At 43.6% G+C, this 25,066-nt stretch overlaps 1 protein-coding gene across 1 annotated transcript; it reads right to left on the minus strand.

Moving 5' to 3' along the window:
* Positions 1-5,079: 5,079 nt before the first annotated feature.
* LOC132869750 (protein NYNRIN-like) lies at positions 5,080-8,297 on the minus strand. Its single transcript, XM_060903133.1, has 2 exons — positions 7,139-8,297; positions 5,080-5,695 (listed from the first exon to the last, which is right to left on the minus strand). Exons 1-2 carry the CDS (start codon positions 8,094-8,096, stop codon positions 5,607-5,609), a joined length of 1,047 nt encoding a protein of 348 aa, XP_060759116.1. The 5' UTR covers positions 8,097-8,297; the 3' UTR covers positions 5,080-5,606.
* Between the last annotated feature and the right edge of the window lie 16,769 nt (positions 8,298-25,066).

Here is a 25,066-nt window from a genome sequence, read left to right on the forward strand (position 1 = left end):
CCACATATATAGGTCCTGCATTTGACTAGTTGACATATCATACTCTGTCTGTAACAGTAGCCTCTCCTTGTAAAGCTCAGGGGAGGGTGTAGAGGCATGCTGTTGATCAATTTCCTTTATCTTATCCTGCAATTCTTTCTGGTGTGCAGATAATCTCTTATTCTCACTTGCTGTATATGAAATAATTAAACCTCTGATGTACACTTTCATAGTCTCCCACAGCGTACATCTGCTCACTTCTGAGGAATTGTTAGTCTGTAGAAAAAAAATCTATATATCTAACAAAATGATCATTTGAAAGCAATCGTGGGTTTAAGCGCCAGACACGCTGAGGTAACACCTGCCCTGGGAGGCTAAGTATCATATTAACTGGACCATGATCAGAAATAGCAATAGCTTCATAACTGATTGATCTAAACAGAGGCAGTAATGAATCATCTATAAGAAAAGTTATCCACCCTGGAATATGATTGGTGTACAGGAGGAAAAAAAGGAAAATGCTTTAGAACGCGGGTTTTGGTGTCTCAGTTGGGAATCAGACACAGTCTCAGTGTTTAAGTCTAGGCTGAAAACATCCGTTTAGTCAAGCCTTTTGTTAATGGTGTTCATGAGGTAAAGGTGTAGATCTGGAGGGTCCTCAGACAGAGTGTTTTGGTAAACTGGGATGTATGGATGCTGTCAGTCCCCACTCGCTTGCTCACTCGAGTTTGTTGACGGTGTAGTGGCTGGCTGCTTTATGTCCTGGGGCTCCCTCATGCCTGTGTTACCTTCTGGCTCTCCCCTTTTAGTTATGCTGTCATAGTTAGTTGCCGGAGTCCCTGCTTGTACTCAGTGCAATATGTATACTGTTCCTACTTATTCAGGTGACATTGGGCATATCTAACAACCTGTGTTTTCTCTCTCTTCTCTTCTGGTTAGAGTCTCATCGCATCGCTCCTGTGGAGGGCGGCCCCATGTGGACAGTTGGGGGTCGCGCCTGGAGGACACTCTGGACTCTAGCAGTGGTGCTTTTGTGGCTGGGGACTGCAGTTGACTTGCTGACTTTAGGACTGCAGTTGACTTGCTGACTTTGGGACTGCAGTTGTCGTGAATGGTTTTGCACTCGGGTTTCCGTTGGTGGGGGGGTTTATAGCATCAACGAAGCTGACTTTGTTAGGACTGTTAATGTTATAGTCATGTTGTCTGTTGTTGCCTGGATGGGGATGGGTTCCCTTTTGAGTCTGGTTCCTCTCAAGGTTTCTTCCTCATGTCATCTGAGGGAGTTTTTCCTTGCCACCGTTGCCATAGGCATGCTAGGTGGGGATAGATTAGGGATAAAATTAGCTCATAAGTTGTTCAAATTCTGTAAAGCTGCTTTGCCACAATGTTTATTGTTAAAAGTGCTATACAAATAAACTTGACTTGACTTGTCTCCATGGGTCAATAACTCCATATGCTTACATGAAAGAATTTATTGCCTGGGCCGCCTTGCTAATAGTTTTGTTGGTGGGATTACAGCGGTCTAAATTTGGACACAAAACACAATTGAGATCGCCCCCCCAATATCAATTTGTGTGTGTCTAAAGTGTAGACACTGCTATCCCTTTAATTATTACAAACCTACCATTTTTATCTGAGATAACTTCACTCTCTGAGAATTGAACTCCAGCATGGATTAAAATGGCAACACCTCGGGATTTGCAATTAAACTTAGAATGGTACACCCATGAATAACCTTTCTTATGCAGTCTGCCATGATCTTTAAGGCGTAAATGGGTCTCTTGCAAATAAACTATGTCTACAGACATTTTCCTTAAGTGTGCAAATACTTTGCTACATTTAACTGGGTGGTTAAGACCACGAACATTCCAGGTGACCATCCTTGTTCTTGGTTCAGCTATACTAGGACCAACTGATGCCATAAAGTAGGTTTATAAATTCAATGCATATCATTAGCATATCCACAAGTACAAGTCGTCTGATATAAGGATCCACTGCAAAAAAAAAAAAAAGTGTGGGAAGGAGAGCAAAGAAACAAAAAAGAACAAAAAGTAATAAAAAACCCAATATAAAGAGAAACAGAATGGTTTCTCTATAAGCGTTGCTCCACATGGGGCTAAAGTCCAAATCACACCAACAAGAAACATCCAAAAAATGGGAAAAAGCTTACCATGTCTCTCACTAGAACTGACACACTTCAAATAAGAAAGTCCACAATGTCATTTCACACAACTTGTGCTGTTTAGTAACCTCGCAGCGACTCCATTAATAGCCTACCTTGAATCGATAACCTATTGCTATCACAACGATAGGGCTACATTCTCCATTTAGTCTGATATAAGGACACCTAGTCTACTCAGTTGGCTTGTTAATTATTTTCTCAGTAACATAGTCCTTTGCCTTACTTGGGTCTTTGAATTTTTCTACTGTACCGTCTGGAAATGTGATTTTCAGCTCAGCAGGGTATACAACGCTGAAGCGCAGATCCGTGATCTTGCCATCCTGTAGCAGTTTCTTTACCTTGTTGAACTTGGCCCGTTGTCTGCTAACCTCCAGGCTATAGTCGGGAAAAATGAGGAGATCATCCCCATCGGTCGTCCTCAGGAGTTTCCCCGCAGCCTTTTTGAGAATCTCCACTTTCTCTTGATAGTAGTGGCATCTGACAATGAAAGTTCTGGGTAGGCCTCCTTGGGGATCATCCCTTTGGTCCAAGGTGCGCAGAGCTTGGTGTGCTCGGTCAAGCAGAGGCACTTTCCCCATATCCAACGTCTCGCCCAGGACGTGTGATATGTAGTTGACCGGCCCCTTGACACTCTCTCTTCCTTCTTTCACCCCAATTATATGCAAGTTGCAGCGATGCGATCTATTTTCCAGGTCTTCGTTGCGTGCGTTCAAATCAGCTATGTCTTTCTTCATTGTTGCCACCTCACGTTCAAGAGTACTGACTATAGAAGACTGTTCGCTAGTAGCATCTTCAACTTGTTGGAACTGCTGCTTCAAAGCACCGATTCTACCGTTAACACTGTCCATGCCCGCTTTTAATTCCTCCCTGAGTTGGTCCACCTGACTTTAATGTCTGCCGTCTGGCCTTCCATTTTCTCATCGATTTTCGCCAGGAGTTCTTCCTTTAGGGAAACAATCACTTGGAGTATTGGTTCTTGTCCCAATGAGTCCTTAGCCATAGAGGAGCTAGTGCTAGCTGGAGTGTTAGCTGGCTTAGCCGGTCTGCCACGACCAGACATAGTAACTAAATAACTAATAGGCTATACAAAGGAAAATATAGCGGCTTTATAGGTTAAGTCATGCGCTAATTGTCGACTAGTCGTAATTTACCTTACTCCAATCTGTGAACTATATACATAATTTCAATTCTAGCAGAGCTCCACAAAATGCTCTACATGGCTCTGCTACCGGAAGTCCCTCCATCAATTGCCCAGAGTTGTCAGCAACTGACAAAGTGTGGGTGCAAGACAGAATGTCGTGGACGATGCAAGTGCTACTGCTTTGGCTCAAGTGCACACAGCTGTGTGCATGCAAATGTGATGATTAAGACAATTAATTCAGTTGTGCATCCACCCACTTCATAGTCATCTTTCATGTATACATTAATCGTAACACAAAGCATGGACTGAGCCAAGTCCCCTTCTGCTCAATTTGTGAAAAATCCTAAATTTTGTGTAATGCTAATGTGAATTATTTTATGCGTATTCCATTTCAAGAATACAAGAATAGGTATCAATCAACATACTCCTCAGTCAAGAGTTGTGAAAGTTTATAGCGTTTAAGCATAGAATTTCAAAAATTTATACTGCTTGAGTATATACTTCAATTATAATACTTCCTAGCTAACTACCATGTCAAATTCAGAGCCATAGGACACTATTTTGCAATTACATTGCTTCTGTCTTCACGATTTATCACAATTTTGACTTTTTAAATAAAGAATTAACTTGCTCATATTCAAAAACCTATATTTTGATGTCAAGATCATCAGAAATGTATTAACCAGTCGCATTCCAGGTCAAAAATTGCATAAAATGGCTTTCTTCTTCTTCTTCTTTGGAGTTTTATGGCAGCCGGCATCCAAATAGTTGCATTGCTGCCATCTACAGGATTGATGCCTAATTAAGGCCCAATTACACTATATCCTACTATATAAACCAGTATCCAATAAAAACTTTAATAAAAATCGTCTTCCCTTTCTACTTGATCCTATTTCTAAAATGTTTTTCAACGTCACCTCTTCCAAACCAAGTCCACGCAATTGTGTGAGCAGTTCCTGTCTTTGACTGTCATAATTTTTGCAAAAGAGTATGACATGATGAACAGTCTCAGGTTCCTGACAATAACACAGACCATTCTGATGTTTTCCCAATAAAAACAAAGTGCTATTTAAAAATGTATGCCCAATTCTCAACCTTGTAAAAATAACTTCCTCCTTACGATTACTCCCTCTTTTACAACCAACTGAGTCAGTTACTCTACTAGAAATTGAGAATAGATGCCTTCCCTTTGATTCTTGTTGCCAACTCTGTTGCCATTTTAAAATTGCTTCTTGCCACACAATACTTTTACCCTCTGATTTTGATAACTTTATATTTACATCTATGGACTCTTTTTGACAAGCTTTCTTGGCTAATTTATCCACTTTTTCATTAGATGTGACACCTACATGAGCTGGGACCCATATAAACGACACCTCTATCCCTCTTCTTTTCACCTCACTAATTATCAGTAAAATCTCATAAATGAGATCCTGTCTGCTTTTTGACGAACCTTTTCCAATGCACCTAATAGCTGACACAGAGTCACTACATATCAGTACTTTCTGACTCTGTATCTGTTCAACCCACTGTATTGCCATTAGGATTGCATAGAGCTCCACAGTAAATACACTTAAAAAAATCTGAGGTTCTTTTAAAAGCTTGAAAATTAAAACTCTGAACAAAAAAGGCTGACCCTGTATGTTAGAACCTGCGTCTGTCCTAGTTCAGATGCGTCGATATAAGAGCGCTCTGGAGCAGGGTAAAAACAAACCACACGAATGAAATCAATCTGGTTTATTCTTGCACTGCTCAGTGATACACAGAAAGAGCAGGGTTTATATACATCAGAAGCTTGCGTGACAAGACAAGGTGAAACTCGCCAGATAAGGAGTCGTTTTTGTTATACATGAAAGAGCAGACCATACACCCCCTAGAACAGGAGGAACCAGGAAGGTGGTTTCAGCGAAACTAGAAGGTACAGAGAAAACAAAAGAGTCTGTTCTCGCGATTATGCACGTTTACCAGGGTGTGAAAGGGTCATAAAGCTCAGGACAGCTATGCACGAGAACACACACAATCTTACAATCCCCTCTTTTATACTTTGTTTACAGAGTATAACTACAGTTTAGACTCTAACGTATTGACAGACATAACAAGACTGATTAGTATGTTGTTTAGCAGTCCAATTGGCAAATCGCCAAAAAACGTTGTCCTCGTGGCTGGCTTGAGCGGGATTCCCTGCTCCAAGCGCTAAGACCAATACCAGAAGGAAAGTCATACTGGTCACTGACTTTGTTCTTTCTGTGTCCACAGGATGTAGATAGTTGAAGGTAGCCCAGGCTCACGTGTCTTCCAGATTCCTCAGTTCAGAAGTCTGCGGGACGCACCGACCATCCCCTCTTTGTAGATCAGCCGAAACCGGATCACTCCGGATGCTGGAAAGGGGATCCCTGAAAAGGCCGTCAGCTATTGTCACAGCAACTTTCTGAAACACAAAAACCTGTTAAGCATCAACAATATAGATTTCTATTACATTGGAGCCTTCTTTATTCGACTGGCATGAATCCACTGTGGAAAAAGGTCAGTTAGTACAGCCGTTCGAGTTACAGCGAGCACATCCGTGGGTTCACTGTAGGGTGGTTCCTCTAGAGGAGTGCCTAATTTAGCGAATTTCTTTACCAACACTTTATCCCCTACCTCAAAGGGGTGAGTGGGTGCCTCAGGAATGGGAGGCTTTTTGGAATTTAGTCTCGTCCAGTACTCATCCAACACCCGCATGAGACCCACGGCGTACTCACTGAGATGTACATCAAGATCACTCGTTCCTATAGCCTGCATACCTCTGCGCCAGGGTGTAGGAAAAGGCCGGCCCATCACGAGCTCGTACGGAGACAGGTTGTCGAGGGCCACTTGAGCGGTCATTCGCATGTCAGCGAGAACTAAAGGCAAAACTTGTACCCAATTTTTAGTGCCGGTTTCTTGCATGGCTTTACGCAGCTTACCCTTGATTGTTCTGTTTGCGCGCTCCACAATGCCGGAGGACTGCGGATGGTACGGGATGTGGAAACGCCAATGGATTTTTAGGTCCTTACATAGTTCTTGGGTCACCTTAGAGGTGAACGGCGTACCTTTGTCAGAGTCTATCCCTACCGGGAGACCATAACGCGGAATGATTTCTTGCGTCAATTTGTTTACCGCCGTGCGAGCGTCTTCTTTCCCACAGGGGAAAGCCTCCACCCATCGTGAAAATTTGTCGACCATGACCAAAAGATACTTAAAGGGGCCCTGCTTTGGCATGTGAGTGAAGTCAATCTGCCATTCTTGGAACGGCGTGTCTGGTAAAGGAATGTGCTGATGTACCGCGCCTGGTTTAGATGGATTATTCTGTGCGCACGTTAAACACCTGTCCAGAATGTGATGTACATCAGTGTGTATTTTGTCAATACAAAATGTTTTGGATAGATCCTCCACTACCCCTCTTCGGCCGCGGTGAGTGGGACCATGAAACTCGCGGACGAGAAATGGAGTGCAATGTCTAGGTAAACAAAGGCGGCCCTGAGCATCGATCCGAACGCCGTCAGACGGCTGCGCGCCGCATGAGTCCCAGAAATGGTTGTCTGAGGCCGAAGCGGAGGCCTGGAGGGAGATCAAGTCAATGTCCGGAAGAACGGCACTAATCATACGGCTGGATGAGACCAGGGAGAGAGTAAGCGAAGGCGGAAAAACACCGGAGGCAGCCGCGGCTTTGGCAATGCGATCGGCGAGAGAGTTTCCCCTGATCTCAAAAGAGTCCCCAATACAATGAGCACGAGTCTTAACAATGGCTAAAGAGCGCGGGAGAAGACACGCTGTAATAAGATCAGTAACAAGCGAAGAATGAGAAATGGGCTTACCGTCTGCAGTGGTGAACCCACGCGAAGCCCAAATCCGACCAAAGTCATGAGCAACGCCGAAAGCGTAGCGTGAATCAGTGTAGATAGTGACGTCGGTGTCCTGAGCAATAACACATGCACGGGTTAGAGCGTATAGTTCGGCAGCCTGAGCCGAGGAGAAAGGAAGAGAAAAAGCTTCAACAGTTTCATCAGGAAGGCGGCACACAGAATAACCACACACAAAGACGCCGTCAGAGGGGCGTGAACACGAGCCGTCCACAAACAGCGAATCACCTGAAAGTAACGGGGTGGAGCGTAAGTCGGGGCGGATACTTGTCTCGAAAAGAATGCTAGAAATGCAGTCGTGTGTTTCAGAAGGAAGAAAATCATCCTGTGAATTGAGGAGGCGCTGAAGAGCGTGTGCGAGAGAATCAAAGGAGGAGGAGGGCTTAACAGTAAGGTTTTCGGTGGCCAAAAGAATAGACTCGTATCCAGAGCGACGCTGCGCAGATAAATGCTGGGTACTGAGGTTCTTTAAAACGTGCACTACATCATGTGAGGTGTGGAGAACAAGCGGGTGAGATAAGACCAGCCGTTCAGCGTCCGTGACCATGACAGCACATGCAGCCACCGCCCTGAGGCAAGCAGGGAGACCCTGAGCCACAGAATCGAGAGTTTTAGAGAGGAACGCACAAGGCCGCATACCCCCCCCGTGCTCCTGCGCCAAAACCCCAGACGCAGTTCCCTGCTGGTTGCACACATATAAATGAAACGGCAAACGGTAATTCGGAAGTCCGAGAGCAGGGGCCGAGCATAAAGCCTGTTTCAAGGCCCTGAAGGCCGTCAGCATCTCATCAGACCACACCAGGGGCTGAGTCAAAGGGTCCGAGTGCAGAATTGCAGAGCGCAGACACTTGTCATAGGTGGAACAGTCAGGAATCCACTGGCGGCAGTAATTGATAAGTCCCAGAAAAGCCATGAGGGCGTGTTTCGTGGCAGGCACCTGAGTGTCTAGGATGACCTGCACACGCTCGGGGCTGAGCCTGCGGGAGCCCTGGGAGAGATCGTGACCCAGATATCGAACAGTGGGGAGGCAGAACTGAAGCTTAGTTCGTGAGACCTTGAAACCTTCTTGCGCCAGAAGAGAGAGGAGAGCGAGTGTGGCTTTAGCGCAAAGGTCCTTATCCTCCGCCGTTACCAGAAGATCATCCGCATACTGGAGCACGGAGGAGCCCGAGGGGAGGCACAAACCGGCCAAGGCGTCCCTAACCACGGCTGTGAAGACCGCAGGAGAATCAACATACCCTTGAGGTAACCTGGTCCAGGTGTACTGCTTTCCCCTGTGCGTAAAAGCGAACAGGGGCTGCGTGTCGTGGCCCACAGGGACGCTGAAAAAGGCAGAACAGAGATCAATTACAGAGAAAAACGCATGTTCACACGGAATCGAGGCCATAAGAGAGGGAACGTCTGGAACTAATGGGGCGACTGGGATAATTAACTCATTAATCTTACGCAAGTCCTGGGTGAAACGCCACGTGCCGTTGGGCTTCTGCACCGGATTCACTGGAGTGTTATAAGGGCTAACACAGGGAACAACCACACCTTGCTCTAGGAGAGAACATAAAACATCATCAATGCCAGACAGTTTAGCTGGGGAAAGGGGGTACTGTTTTACATATACTGGCGAAGAGTGTTTAATGACCGCCTCGTAAGGGGTACAGTTAACAAAGCCCACCTCGTCCTTATGTTTCGCCCAAAGAGAAGCTGGGAGATCAGAAAGAGAGGGTGTGAGGCAGGTAACGGCACAAGCAGCATTGAGAAGGTTATGGGGAAGAGAAAGAGAGGTGAGGGCAAGAGCAGCCGACGAAGTGTCGTCTGGTGCGTCAACAACCATGTGTGCCAAGCAGGTTAAAAGGGCAATCAGGCATGCAAACAAAGGAGTGAGAAAACTTCAGTAAAGGATCAAGGGCACAAGTAACAGAAAGGGGGGGCGTGCAACTGGAATGGAAAGGAACCCCTTCTATTCCCACAGAGCTTACAGACCGTGTAGATAAAGGACCCGCATATTCCCTCCCCACTGAGGACATGGTAGCCCCGGTGTCGAGTAAAAAAGGATATTCAGTCCCTGCCAGGCATAAAACAATAGTGGGAAGATCTTCATTAAGAGGGGAGCTGAATAAAAGATTTAACATAGCAACGGTCGGGGTTTCATCGCTCTGAGGGCAGCCCTATGGGCGGGCAGGATCTCTCTGCCCTGTGGGGCTTGAACCGGCGCGCATGACGGGTTTCTCGCGTTCCTGCTCATCTCGCTGTTTCGCATGGCACTCTCTTATCCAATGTCCCTCTTTCCCACAGTAATGGCACTTGCCATTTCTCCTCCCTCCCCCACCGCGCGGCCCCATTCGGCGACCCCTTTCCTGTCGTCCATCTACCCGTCCGCCCGGCACGACGGATAAACATGCTTTATTCGTTTTACAGTCTAGGAGACCATCGCTCTCCAGCGTGCGTACTCGCTCCCCGGCCTGGCGGAGGACCAGATTATTCCGGTCACTCCAGTGATGTTTTAATACGCTCTGTATTTCGGGGCGACAATTAGACAGAAAGGTGGACAAGAACATTGGGTTCGGGTTTGCCAAATTGAGTTCAAGACCTCCCAAATGTTGCCAAACTTCCCCAAAGCGTTTCCAGAAAGCCGACGTCAGTTCGGAACGCTCCTGTTTACAGTTAGTGACCTGTGACAGGTCTCTATTTGCTTGTTTTAAGGCGAGCAGGTATCGCGTCAACTGCTCGCGAAGCTGCTGCAGCGCGTCCGGCGTGTCTTTCCAAAAGAAGGTAGACACGGTGCGCTGGCGAGGGCGACCGTTTTCCCCTACCGGAGGCAATTCCTCCTTAACATTAACAGCAATATCGTTGACGGGGCGGAGGACCTGTACGTTTTCTAACAGGGCCGTCTCATCATATGCGCCTCCTAATTTATTTTGCAGAATAAACCGGTAATCAGCTCCCGTAAGCTGACAATTACGAGATATATTTTAGGAATCGTTTTTGCAGCTGACGGCGATTTACCAGTAATTTTTCCAGCCTTACTATAAGGTGGAGGTTTACTGTCTAACGAGGCTGGAGGAGCAGAATGAGATTTGGATTTTCCTAGCGCCGCCTCCTCCGTTTCCTTGGTGACGGGTGCAGCCCGAGGCTTCGGGATGGATTTCAGGACTGAACGGGGAGTATAAGCCTGTTTAAAATTATCCCAAATCTTCTTCATATCATACCATTTGGCATATCCATCCCGCATATACGGGCGATCCCAGCCGGGGTCCCCTAATCCCTCATAAATCATGCGATAGGCCGATGCAAGATAACCAGGATCGAAAGTACCTTGGCGAGGATATGAAGGAATTTGAGGGTTGGCCTCGGTCCAACCTGCCAAATTATCGAGCCAAGGAGAAACATAATAAGCGAAACCGCACCTAGTCATCCACTCGGCCGGGGTTTCCCCTGGCGCAGGCTTAGGGAACGAGTTTCCCATCGTACAATGACAACAGACGGATCTGAAGAGGAACAGACGGAAATGTGTCGTAAATTTGTATAGCGCGCTCTTCCTGGACTCGAACCAGGGAAAACAAAATCGAAACTACTGCCAACCAGGTAGTCAATTAAACATGTCTTACCTGATTGAGAGTATCACGTCGGGGTCACCAAATTGTTAGAACCTGCGTCTGTCCTAGTTCAGATGCGTCGATATAAGAGCGCTCTGGAGCAGGGTAAAAACAAACCACACGAATGAAATCAATCTGGTTTATTCTTGCACTGCTCAGTGATACACAGAAAGAGCAGGGTTTATATACATCAGAAGCTTGCGTGACAAGACAAGGTGAAACTCGCCAGATAAGGAGTCGTTTTTGTTATACATGAAAGAGCAGACCATACACCCCCTAGAACAGGAGGAACCAGGAAGGTGGTTTCAGCGAAACTAGAAGGTACAGAGAAAACAAAAGAGTCTGTTCTCGCGATTATGCACGTTTACCAGGGTGTGAAAGGGTCATAAAGCTCAGGACAGCTATGCACGAGAACACACACAATCTTACACTGTAGCTCCTGTTTCTTGATCTTTTGACCCATCAGTAAAAATTAATATATGGTTCTTATATCTTTCTCTTACATGACACTGAAATTCAAATGCCAAGTCTATCTCAGGATTTTCCATCTTAATTTCAAGCAACTTCAAGTCAGTCTCTGGAACCTCCAATTGCCATACAGGAATTAAAGGCCACATTACTACTGAACAAAAGCTCTTATTAAGAATGTTCAATTCCTGTGCTACGATTTTTCCAGACCACCCAAAACTTGAGAATCTTGCCACCTCCCTCTCCCATGATGGTTCAATTACACATTTTACAGGGTGATCACATCTCTGACCCATCAAATTGACCCAATAGTTAGCTTGAAGCTGCCTTCTTCTTAAACCGAGTGGCATTTCACCTGTTTCCACTTGTAGCGAACACATTGGAGAAGATCGTACAGCTCCAGTGCATATTCTCAACGCCTTAGCTTGAACTACATCTAATCCAGCTAAAACGGATTTGGCTGCAGACCCATACACTATACACCCATAGTCAATTCTTGACCTAATTAAATAAACATAAATCTGCTTCAAGGATGCTACATCTGCTCCCCATTCTGTTCCAGCAAGACATCTCATTAAGTTCATGACTCTTTTACTTTTGTCTATTATTTTTGAAATGTGATCTCTCCAGGTAAGTCTTACATCAAAAATAACACCAAGAAATTTGAAACTCTTAACCCTTTCCAATGGTCTACCATACAGCTGTAGTTGCATATTTTCAGGTACCTTCTTTCTAGTAAAAAACATTACTTTAGCCTTTTCAATAGAGAATCTAAAACCCCATCTCTTACCCCAGTCTTCTACTAAAATTAAAGCTTCCTGAACCTTCTTCAGGGTGTACTTCACATTTTTCCCCCTTTTCCACAAGCTACTATCATCAGCAAATAGAGATCTCCCTATCCCTGGCTGAACATTAGAAAAAATGTCATTAATCATTATATTAAATAACAATGTACTAATAACACTTCCTTGTGGAGTTCCATTTTCAACCAAACATCTCCTTGACATATCTTTCCCTATTTTCACCTGGATGCTTCTATTAGTTAAAAAGTCCATTACCCAATTAAACATGTTTCCCCCAATGGCTTTCAAGGGCGGCCATCTTGAAAAAATGGCCGCCATCTTGGATTTTCAGGTGGCTCACAGGCTTTTTGTAAAAAAGTAGGTGTGCCAAATTTGATGCTTTTATCACAAAGTGAAAGATTGTTTCATTACTCTGCAGCACTACATAGAGGGTGGATAGATAAAGAAACCCATCGAGTTGTCTTCTGATGATTTCGGTCCTGTGCGTGCTTGCCACCATACCAGAGTTAGAAATTACCAGTCATACACGCCGCCTAGGGGCCAGTGTTAGTAATTGCCAGTCATACACACCGCCCAGTGGCCAGTGTTAGTAATTGCCAGTCATACATGCCGCCTACGGTGGTGTAGTGGTTAGCGCTGTCGCCTCACAGCAAGAAGGTCCTGGGTTCGAGCCCCGGGGCCGGCGAGGGCCTTTCTGTGTGGAGTTTGCATGTTCTCCCCGTGTCCGCGTGGGTTTCCCCCACAGTCCAAAGACATGCAGGTTAGGTTAACTGGTGATTCTAAATTGACCGTAGGTGTGAATGTGAGTGTGAATGGTTGTCTGTGTCTATGTGTCAGCCCTGTGATGGCCTGGCGACTTGTCCAGGGTGTACCCTGCCTTTCGCCCATAGTCAGCTGGGATAGGCTCCAGCTTGCCTGCGACCCTGTAGAAGGATAAAGCGGCTAGAGATGATGAGATGAGACATGCCGCCTAGTGGCCAGTGTTAGTAATTGCCAGTCATACACACCGCCTAGTGGCCAGTGTTAGTAATTGCCAGTCATACACGCCGCCTAGTGGCCAGTGTTATGAATTGCCAGTCATACACGCCGCCTAGGGGCCAGTGTTATGAATTGCCAGTCATACACACCGCCTAGTGGCCAGAGTTAGCTGGTAAAGAAATAAAACAAAAAAGAGGCTGGCTATGATATAAGAAAATTCTACAGTCCAGAAACAGATGGGAGCTCAGCTTTTAGTGTGCCTAAATCTATATATTATTCATTTTCATAACAATAATTAATTGATGGTATTAACTTTGTAGTAATACTAGAATTGGAACTGGATTTGGAATGCTTGCCTTTGTGATGTCTGACGTCGCAGAGCTCTCATTCACTGAACCCTGTATGAGTAAAGTGTGTTTATTTAAGCCGCTCTTATCAGACGAGAAATAGAGATGCTCCTGAGACTAATTTTCCAGTGGATCAAGAATTATATTAAGGATTGTTTCACGAATTTTACCTTCTATTGCCCCCTGCTGAACAATGTCAGCTCTGCACCCATAGAGGGCGCCATTCAGGATGATGGAGTCTCCGCCTCCACTGGAGAAACAGCGGCCTTTGAGAGCAGAGCTTCCCCCGACGGTACAGACATTTCTCATCCTGGTGTAACCGTGCGCTGTTAAGTTTAGTTCTCTCCTTGAGTAAAATAGTAGATTTGTTGAATCCTTCATAGGCTAAGAGTCTGGAATCAGATTTGTGCAGAGATGGCAAAAGTACACACAGTCTTTGCTTAAGTAAAAACAAATACTAGTGTAAAAGATACTCTGGTAACAGGAGAAGTATTGAGTTAACGGCTTTACTCAAGTGAACGTACAGACTTGGAAGTACACTCAAAGTAAAAAGTAGATGCTGGGGCGCGGCTTTTAGACACTTAGCGGTAAGGGCGCGGGTTTTAGACCATTGATCTCCTCGTAAAATATCTGGATGCTCAAAGTCCAATCCGCGCTGTACAGACGAGTGAAGCCATCTGGCCGCTATATTACCACACCCATCACGTCGATTTGGTTTATGTATTAAACCGTCGTATTCGATCAAATTTGTCCCAAGAAAAGTATTTCCTGACTTTTTATTCCCTTTTATTACCTCCTCTTATTTCCCCAACTTTACCCACATCCCTTACATATCTTTATAGCACTCCTCTTCATTGTTAGGGCCCGAGCCCTATAGGGCGAAGGCCCTATTGTTCTTGTAAGAGTTCACTATTCTTCTTCTTCTTCTTCTTCTTTATTTTTCTCCGCTGTTGGGCCATTTTCGGGGCGCTTGCCATGGGCGAAAACGCGCGAAATTTGGCGCCACTTCCGAGAATTGCCACCGCTACTCAGAACCAAAAGCCCACACTTGGCCGGGGCTCAGGGCCTCTATAGCGCCCCCTAAGTCGTTGTGATTTTGGCATCCCGCATTTAGGTGCCTGGTTGCCATATAGTTTGTAGTAGTGGCATGCCATTTGGTATGCGTATGTATCTCACTAAGCCGGACAAAAATGTAATGCCAATGCATTAGCCACGCCCAATAGGAAGTGAGGTAATTTTACTTTTGTGTGAAATGCATGGCCACGAAGACGGCGCAACTCCTCCTAGACCGTTCATAGGAATGTCACCAAAATTGATACACATCATCTACAGACATGGCTGACAAAAGTTACTAAATACGTTTCACGTAGGATAAACCGTTCAGAAGTTATACGTCAATCAATTTTCACTTCAAAATTTTACATGCTAAAAAATTCATAACAAATCTTCTAATTGCTCAACACTGCTCATACTTCACACGCTAATCACTCATTGGGCTTCTGACATGTTACCCAATTTCTGTGATATTTCGCCACTGGGGGCGCTATTTTTGGGCAAAAAATCCAATCTTTCCTCAAATTTGGTAAAACTTCACGGCCACCCTCCTACTACCTCCCATGGCATGTATACCACATTTTGAGAATTTTCGTCCATGGGGGGCGCTGTTTTTGGCCGACGAACTTTCTCCAAAACGGGTTTTTGGTAAATAATTCCATAATGCTTTTCCTTCACACCACTACCTTGTGATAGTGCGTTGCTGTTGTGGACACTTATTTTTCCATCTCATAATCACTCATGTACAGCATAGCGCCACCTACTGACATGGGAAAAACCAAAACATTTATTCTTCAAAAATCTATATCTCATCTTCTGTTTACTCAATTGTCATCAAACTTCATACGCAAACTCTTCATAGCTCACCTGACATGTACGCCAAATTTTGTGCACTTTCGCCCCTGGGGGTGCTGGTTATGGCAGAAATGATATTGCAGCTTCTGATTTGTCAAACTTGGCAAGCAAACTCTTTACAAGACCCTTTTTGGGGCGCTTGCCATGGTCGACATCGCACGAAATTTGGCTCCTTTTTCTTAGACTCCCACCGCTACTGAGAACCAGAAGCCCAGATCCAGGCGGGCCTCAGGGCCTCTATAGCGCCCCCTAACTCATTGTGATTTTGGCCTCCCGCATTAAGGTGCCTGGTTGCCATGTAGTTTGTAGTAGTGGCATGCCATTTGGTACGCATATGTATGTCACTAAGCCGGACAAAAATGTAATGCCAATGCATTAGCCACGCCCAACAGGAAGTGAGGTAATTTCACTTTTGTGCGAAATGCATGGCCACGAAGACGGCGCAACTCCTCCTAGACCGTTCATAGGAATGTCACCAAAATTGATACACATCATCTACAGACACGGCTGACAAAAGTTCCTAAATACGTTTCACATAGAATAAACCGTTCAGAAATTATACGTCAATCAATTTTCAATGCAAAATTTTACATGCTTAAAAATTCATAACATATCTTCAAATTGCTCAAAACTGCTCATACTTCACACGCAAATCGCTCATTGGGCTTCTGACATGGTACCCAATGTCTGTGATATTTCGCCACTGGGGGCGCTATTTTTGGGCAAAAACTCCAATCTTTCCTCAAATTTGGTCAAACTTCACGGCCACCCTCTTACTACCTCCCATGTCATGTACACCACATTTTGGGAATTTTCGTCCATGGGGGGGCGCTGTTTTTGGCCAACGCAATTGCTCCGAAACAGGTTTTTGGTAAATAATTCCATAATGCTTCTCCTTCACACCACTACCTTGTGATAGTACGTTGCTGTTGTACACACTTATTTTTCCAACTCATAATCGCTCATGTGCAGCATAGCGCCACCTACTGACATGGAAGAAACCAAAAAATTTATTCTTCAAAAATCAATATCTCATCTTCTATTTTCTCAATCTTGATCAAACTTGATACGCACACTCTTAACAGGTCACCTGACATATGTGCCAAATTTTGTGAACTTTTGCCACTGGGGGCGCTGTTTTCAGGCAACAATTTATATCTCGGCTTCTGATTGGTCAAACTTGATCAAACTTTAGAAAACAACTCTTCATAGGTCCCTTGACATGTATACCAAATTTGTTGAACTTTCACCACTGGGGGCGCTCATTGCGCTGTAGCAGTTGCAGGAGAGGTGTTTACAATCATGAGGCACCAGGAGTATGTTGTTTTGGTTGCCTTAAACACACATGACTTGTGGACCACTGGGGGCGCTCATTGTGCTGTAGCAGTTGCAGGAGAGGTGTTTACAATCATGAGGCACCAGGAGTATGTTGTTTTGGTTGCCTTAAACACACATGACTTGTGGGGAATGGGTAGGCAGTCGGGAGCAAGTGTTGTAGCGTTACATACAGACTAATAGATGTCTAACAGAAGACAATCCTATGTAGCTATAGCTTGGTGACTGATGAGGTAAATACATTAATTTGGTTGGGAAGCCATGGCATAAAATGTTCTGTCCATGACAACATCTCAGTGCACCGTGTACTCTGTGTCCAATTCTGTGCTTTGTCACCAATGTGTGAGTAATGTCTCTTGCCAAAGAAGCTGTGGATGGTATTTCGCGGGGACGCATGCCCCCGCCCCCCTTGGCCGCTGGCGCGAGGGCCCGTCGAGGCCGCTTGCGGCTTTAATTATTTTTTTTCCTTTTCCAGTTTAGTCTCTGATAACGTTTTGAACGGCTCTTTTATTAATATAATTATTTTACAGAGATTATTACACAAAAGTGAAGTCGTTTCCTGTTGCTCGGAGGCATATGAACCCTTATATACTGTTCCAGATCAGCAATTTAAAAAAGTAAACAAATGCATTCTGTTGCACAGCAGCACGGTGGTGTAGTGGTTAGCACTACACAGCAAGAAGGTTCTGGGTTCGAGCCCAGTGGCCGATGGGGGCCTTTCTGTGTGGAGTTTGCATGTTCTCCCCGTGTCTGCATGGGTTTCCTCCGGTTTCCCCTACAGTCCAAAGACAAGCAGGTTAGGTTAACTGGTGACTCTAAATTGACTGTAGGTGTGAATGTGAGTGTGAATGGTTGTCTCTGTGTCAGCCCTGCCATGACCTGGCGACTTGTCCAGGGTGCACCCCGCCTCCTGCCTATAGAGATCTTGCAGTCATGTGACCGGAAAGTACACAGACGCCATCTTGTCGGGCAACAACACAGCTGAATACTGCTGCACTCGTGTACAGAATGGATCAATTTCAACCGACGGACTACACGGCTCATTTTTCTAATGAACAGATAACTAGATATATGTCTAAAATAAACGATCTACAGATTAGTGACCCTTATGGCTTTCCGGACGGAGTTTTCACGACCGTGTCAGTGGATATGGAACTGCCAGCGGAATACCTAGACGTGTATAATTACCTCATTAACTTTCCCTCGCTGTTCAGTGGTGAAGCACTGCGTGCTTATAAATCTCTGCACAGTTATCTTTACAGAAATTCAGGATTTGTCAGCGACTCAGATGTGGCATCTTGTAAACAAGAAAATAATCCTCATTAGATGGGTAAGTCACTTAAGTATTACTAGTACTGCACTGACCAGCTGATTTATAGAATAGAATAAGGTAATTCCAGCTGTAATTCCAAATCGTCCATTTTGTTTACCATGGATCTGGCGTTGGAGACGTAGAGGCTTAGCAGTGGAGATTTGAGTGGCTGTTTTCTGAGCTTAGTCAACAGGCCGGCTCTACAGCCTCGCTTTTGCTTCCGCTCCCAGCGCCACCTCCTTCGCTTTGCTTCCGATAACAATCCACGGAGACCCCGCTGGTCTCGCTATCTCATCCAGAATGTTTTTTTTTTTTCTCGTCCGGAATGTTGTGCATGCGATGGAAATCGCTACAAACCGTCATTTTCTGCTGGAAACCAATGTCCAGTAAGTCCATACGGTTGTAGTGGATATTGAAGTCCGGTACAGACGAACAACATGCAAAAATACACACAAAAAACATAAAAAATGTGCACAGGTAGGGAGAGCTTGTAGCCGCAGCCGTTGTAGTAGAATTGTATATAGTAGGGTTTTCCAGAAGAAAAGGTAGAAGTAGAAGGCGGAAATATGGTGTTTGACCGACAAGATGGCGTCTGTCACAATCTGGATTGCCTGTGACGTCACATGTAAGTGCTCCATTGTCAGCTGGGAAAGGCTCCAGCTTGCCCGCAACCCTGCACAGGATAAGCGGTTACAGATAATGGATGGATGGATCCTATGCACAGAATGAAAAATGAAATGAAACTAATCAGACCCTCCAGGATTTCGCGATTTGCAACGTCAACGCAAATTCAACCAATCCCCGCAAACTCAGGGCGGTGTTGCAATTATATCCAATCACCGCAACTTTCCCTCAAATTTGACCAATCGTTGGCATCACGTGTAGTCAGCTGATCACGGGTTCTAGTGTTTGCGGTCGACCTTCATTCAGCTAGCCCTGTGACAGGATTAGGTCCGCTGGGACGGGCAGAGATGGCAGGAAGTGACGCAGGGGGTGAGGTGGAGATGGGAGGAGAGGACGCGGGAGAATTGAACAGCGAGGCGAGCGGAAAAAATGGCGACGGTGTGAGTGACACGTTGTAAGGAGTTCCTCACAAGAAGATTATTTATCTTATTTAGCATCCTCAATGGAACCGATTTCGTCCTAAACAAAACCATCATTAATCAATAAGAGTTTTATTTTGTCATTTAATTTAAACTCCTTTCACCGACTTTTTTTTTAACGCATAGCCAACCACGTTGTACATGCTCGCTTAGTCTTTGTGAGAACTAGCATAAAAGTATGCGAGCAAAGGAGAACAAGTGCAAATCGAAGGCCCTTTCCATGGAAGTTGGAGCAAGTATTACAGTGGACACCGAAGAACCGGACTCTGCAGTGCTATTCCCGTTACCAGACACGCCAAGCAAAGAACCAGCTTCAAAAAAGGGCAGGTGCGACGATAGCTTGGACGATGTAAGCCCAAACTTAGCTACGGCCATCATCTCCTCCCTTAAAACCGTCATTAATGATAGAGCAGATATGCTTGACAAAGGCATTGAGGGTCTGAAAGTCTCGGTCGAGTTTCTAACAGACGAAATAAAGGACATTAAATGTAATGCTGATCGCACAGAGAAACGTGTAGTGGTTACAGAGAATAAGATCACTGAATTGGAGAACAAGGTGGCTGAGTTGGAACGTTATAAAAGACGCTGGAACTTGCGGTTGTATGGCTTATCGAAGCAACAAGGGGAGAATGTGAGACAACGCGTGGTGGAAATTTGCAAATCAGTGGTGCCCGGTCTTGCAGACAAAGCTGACACCCTCATTGACTCCGTTCACAGGCTGGGGAAAATGAAGAAAACTACAACGCAACGACCGGTGGACAACGCAGCAAATAACACAACAATCACTTCAAGGCCACGAGGGATCATACTTCAATTCACAATGCGTCATTTTCGTGATGCGGTATGGAAAGCTGCAAAGAACTGTCGCTTCCTGGCCAACAACAATCTACGCTTCGCTGAAGATCTTTCACCTGCCGATCGTGACTCTCGCCAACAGTTGTGGCCTCTCGTTGAAAAAGCCCGCATCGCAGGACACTGAGCCTATTTCTCTGGTCCAAAGGCTTTCGTGGATGGCGTAGACTGACTCCTACAGTGTTGGAGTCTGTAATGGCGAAGAAATGGCATTTAGAAGTAGCCTAAACTATAGTAATAATAGCAGCTCCGAGGACAAAGATATCCTTTATGGTATAATGTGCCCCATGTGACAAGTTATTTGTCAACTATGCTGTAATTTCATATGACCTATTCATTTTCTTTCTTTTGTTGAAAAAAAAGGTCCTATATCCCATTTACTACTTAAATTCAATTATCTACTTCACTTAATTTCCAAGGTCCACAAGGTACTCCTCTCTTTATTTTACATTTAATTACTGTGGCAAATCAACTGTTCCGACTTCTAGCTCACTTATAATGTTGGTACTTTAAGTCTTAAAGGTGGCTTATCTCCTTGCAGCCATAACAAACTTTAACAAAATAATTTCTGCCACATAACTCACTTGTCTTTATGTGCTTAATGTTTATAGTCCACTCTTGATGGTTAATTAGTTTTATTCCATTTCCTATGAGGATAGTTAAAACGTTAAAAGGATCACTCCTTTGCTCTAAGTGATCTCTCGCAGCACTGCTCTATGTTCCCTGGTATCTCATTGTGTTCTGTTAATACTAGAGACTTACAAAATGACTTAAAACGAAAAGCTATTTTTCTTTACGCTAAAGGGCAAAATTCTGACTTCTGTCTTATTCAAAAGTCGCATGCTAGTCCCAATGATGCAAAATACTGGAAATCTCAATGGGGGGATGACATTTTCTTTTCCTATGGCTCTATACACTCTGCAGGGGTTTTGATTTTAAAACATAAATTTCAGGGTAAAATTATTGAATCCATTGTTGATCCTGAAGGTCACTATCTTTTTCTTGTGGCATCCTTAGATGATTTTCTTTTTCTCTTGGGCAACATCTATGGCTACAATTCTTCCAGGAAAAATCAATTTTTCTTTAATGTGATAGAAGCTCAAGTAAAATCTGTTTGCTGTAAATACCCTAACATTCATGTAATTCTAGGTGGAGACTTTAATGAAACCATTTGTGACAGTATTGATCGTTATCCGGCTAAATCCTCTCAAAAAACATCCCCTCTTTCTGGTATGATATTTCGTTTGGGGGTACTGGATACATGGAGGAATAGAAACCCTACCACTGCTCAGTTCACCTGGTCAAACAAATCAGGGTCACTGAAATCAAGATTAGATTACTTTTTGATCTCCTGTTCATTGTCTCCTTACATTTCTCGGAGTGAGATCCTACCTTCTCCGTTTTCTGATCATAACTGCATTGTAATTAAACTTGCTGATAATAACAATCAGCCTGGCAAATTTAATGCATATTGGAAACTTAATTCTTCACTTCTTGAGGACAAGGCACTAGAAGAATCCATTAACACCAAAATAAGTGCCTATTTCATTAAAGCTACTAATGAAAATAGATTCTGCAGCAACTGGGAACTTCTCAAATTTGAGATTCGGTCTACTTTCAGGAGAGCTGGTGCTGAAAAAGCTAAACGAAACAAATCAGTAGAGGCAGACGTTATAAATAGAATAATAACTTTATCTTGTATTCCTTATGAGGACTTAAATGAAAACGAAAAAGCTGAATTGGTAGAATCGCAACATAAACTAGATGACATATACACTTGTAAGGCTAATGGCACGTTTATTCGTTCTAGGAGACGATAGCTTGAGGAAGGAGAAAAGAATACCAGTTACTTTTTTAAGTTAGAAAAGCAGCGCTCTCAATACAACACTATAAACAAACTAATTTTAAATGGTGCTGTTACAGTAGTGCTTGAAAGTTTGTGAACCCTTTAGAATTTCCTATATTTCTGCATAAATATGACCTAAAACATCATCAGATTTTCACACAAGTCCTAAAAATAGATAAAGAGAACCCAGTTAAACAAATGAGACAAAAATATTATACTTGGTCATTTATTTATTGAGGAAAATGATCCAATATTACATACCTGTGAGTGACAAAAGTATGTGAACCTCTAGGATTAGCAGTTAATTTGAAGGTGAAATTAGAGTCAGGTGTTTTCAATCAATGGGATGACAATCAGGTGTGAGTGGGCACCCTGTTTTATTTAAAGAACAGGGATCTATCAAAGTCTGCTCTTCACAACACATATTTGTGGAAGTGTATCATGGCACGAGCAAAGGAGATTTCTGAGGACCTCAGAAAAAGTGTTGTTGATGCTCATCAGGCTGGAAAAGGTTACAAAACCATCTCTAAAGAGTTTGGACTCCACCAATCCACAGTCAGACAGATTGTGTACAAATGGAGGAAATTCAAGACCATTGTTACCCTCCCCAGGAGTGGTCGATCAACAAAGATAACTCCAAGAGCAAGGCGTGTAATAGTTCGCAAGGTCACAAAGGACCCCAGGGTAACTTCTAAGCAACTGAAGGCCTCTCTCACATTGGTTAATGTTCATGAGTCCACCATCAGGAGAACACTGAACAACAATGGTGTGCATGGCAGGGTTGCAAGGATAAAGCCACTGCTCTCCAAAAAGAACATTGCTGCTCGTCTGCAGTTTGCTAAAGATCACGTGGACAAGCCAGAAGGCTATTGGAAAAATGTTTTGTGGACGGATGAGACCAAAATAGAACTTTTTGGTTTAAATGAGAAGCATTATATTTGGAGAAAGGAAAACACTGCATTCCAGCATAAGAACCTTATCCCATCTGTGAAACATGGTGGTGGTAGTATCATGGTTTGGGCCTGTTTTGCTGCATCTGGGCCAGGACAGCTTGCCATCATTGATGGAACAATGAATTCTGAATTATACCAGCAAATTCTAAAGGAAAATGTCAGGACATCTGTCCATGAACTGAATCTCAAGAGAAGGTGGGCCATGCAGCAAGACAATGACCCTAAGCACACAAGTCGTTCTACCAAAGAATGGTTAAAGAATAAAGTTAATGTTTTGGAATGGCCATGTCAAAGTCCTGACCTTAATCCAATGGAAATGTTGTGGAAGGACCTGAAGCGAGCAGTTCATGTGAGGAAACCCACCAACATCCCAGAGTTGAAGCTGTTCTGTATGGAGGAATGGGCTAAAATTCCTCCAAGCCGGTGTGCAGGACTGATCAACAGTTACCAGAAATGTTTAGTTGCAGTTATTGCTGCACAAGGGGGTCACACCAGATACTGAAAGCAAAGGTTCACATACTTTTGCCACTCACAGATATGTAATATTGGATCATTTTCCTCAATAAATAAATGACCAAGTATAATATTTGTGTCTCATTTGTTTAACTGGGTTCTCTTTATCTACTTTTAGGACTTGTGTGAAAATCTGATGATGTTTTAGGTCATATTTATGCAGAAATATAGAAAATTCTAAAGGGTTCACAAACTTTCAAGCACCACTGTATGACAACTCATAGTGACATTTCAAATATTTGTAAGGATTTCTACCAAAACCCTTATCTTTCTCACTATTCACAGTTGAAAGCTGATAACTTCTTTAACTCCCTTTCCTCCAGCAAGTTAGCCTGTATCTCTGAAGCTGACAAAACTCTATGTGATTCTGTCATTCAACCCAAGGATATAACCGAAGCAATTGACCGGCTTAAGCTAAATAAATCGCCCGGTAATGATGGCTTAAATGCTGAATTTTATAAAAAATTTAATAAAGTACTTGTTCCTTTCCTGCATAAAGTTTATTTAGAATGTTTGGATAATGGGGCTCTCCCCCCCTCCATGAATCAAAGTATCATTACCTTACTTCCAAAGCCCCACAAAGACCATTTACATTTAGAGAACTGGAGGCCAATAAGTTTATTAAACAATGATTACAAAATCCTGGCAAGTATATTGGCCAAAAGGTTAAAACATGTTTTAAATAGCATAATAGATGAATGTCAGTCGGGTTTTATTAAAGAAAGGTTAATCTCAAACAATATTAGACTAGTTCTAGACCTCATTGACTACGCCCACCTCACCTCTGACAATGGTTTTCTTTTTTTTTCTGGATTTTTACAAGGCATTCGACACAGTTGAACATTCTTTTATTTTTAAAGCTTTGCAAGTGTTTGGCTTTGGCAGAAAATTCATTAATGCTATAGAAACTCTTTATAAAAACAGTAATGCCTCTATCAAATTAATAAATGGCACAACGCCGAGATTTGACACAAAACGGGGAATCCGACAGGGTTGTCCTTTGTCCCCTTTCCTGTTCCTCTTGCCTATGCAGATCTTAGCCACTCACATCAAATGTAGTAAGATAGAAGGAATCTCTATCGCTGATCAATCGTTATTAATTAGTCAGTTAGCAGACAACACCACCCTATTCCTAAAAAACGGAGATCAAGTTTCCCTATCTTTAACAACTATAAAACCTTTTTCAGAAGCCTCAAGTTTGACCCTTAACCTTTCTAAATGTGAGCTCTTCACCTTGAAACCCTCAACAATTGATACCATTTACAATATACCGGTGAAATCTGAATTAAAATATTTGGGCATAATGATATGTAGGAATCAAAAAAGAAAATCTTTATTAAATTTTGACCCTCTCATTCCAGTAATCCAAAATAAGTTAAACTCGTGGTTACAGCGGGATCTATCCATCGCTGGAAGAGTCTTACTTGCGAAAACCGAAGCCTTATCTCGTGTGATTTATCCAGCTATGGTTCTAGATGTTCCATAAGACTTTTGCAGAATGGTAGACAGGTTAATTTTAGATTTTGTGTGGAAGTCTAGAGCTCACTTAATAAAGAAAAATATCATGGTGGCTGGTCACTCTACAGGTGGTTCCGATCTCATAGACTTTTCATTGCTGAATAACTCTTAAGGTAAAATGGGTAAAGCTATTTCTTAAATACCCCTCTTCCATTTGGAATTGTATCCCTAACCATCTTTTTAAATCTTTGGGAGGTTTTTGTTTTCTTACTCGTTGTAATTACAGTATATCTAAGCTTCCTTTGGCCCTAGCAAACTTCCACAAGCAAATGCTTTCATACTGGTCTCTCATGTACAATCACAATTTCTCTCCACACTCATATTTTATATGGAATAATAAGGATATCAATTATAAGA

The sequence above is a fragment of the Neoarius graeffei genome, chromosome 21 (genome assembly GCF_027579695.1).
Source record: "Neoarius graeffei isolate fNeoGra1 chromosome 21, fNeoGra1.pri, whole genome shotgun sequence".
Classification (NCBI taxonomy): domain Eukaryota; kingdom Metazoa; phylum Chordata; class Actinopteri; order Siluriformes; family Ariidae; genus Neoarius; species Neoarius graeffei.

Excerpts from the sequence above, each read along its gene's own strand:
- LOC132869750 (XM_060903133.1), bottom strand. The coding sequence starts at position 8,096 with ATGGCTTTTCTGGGACTTATCAATTACTGCCGCCAGTGGATTCCTGAC. Across the intron at positions 5,696-7,138 it reads TGGGTTCACCACTGCAGACG|GGATCCCCTTTCCAGCATCC; the intron begins GTAAGCCCATTT and ends CGGCCTTTTCAG.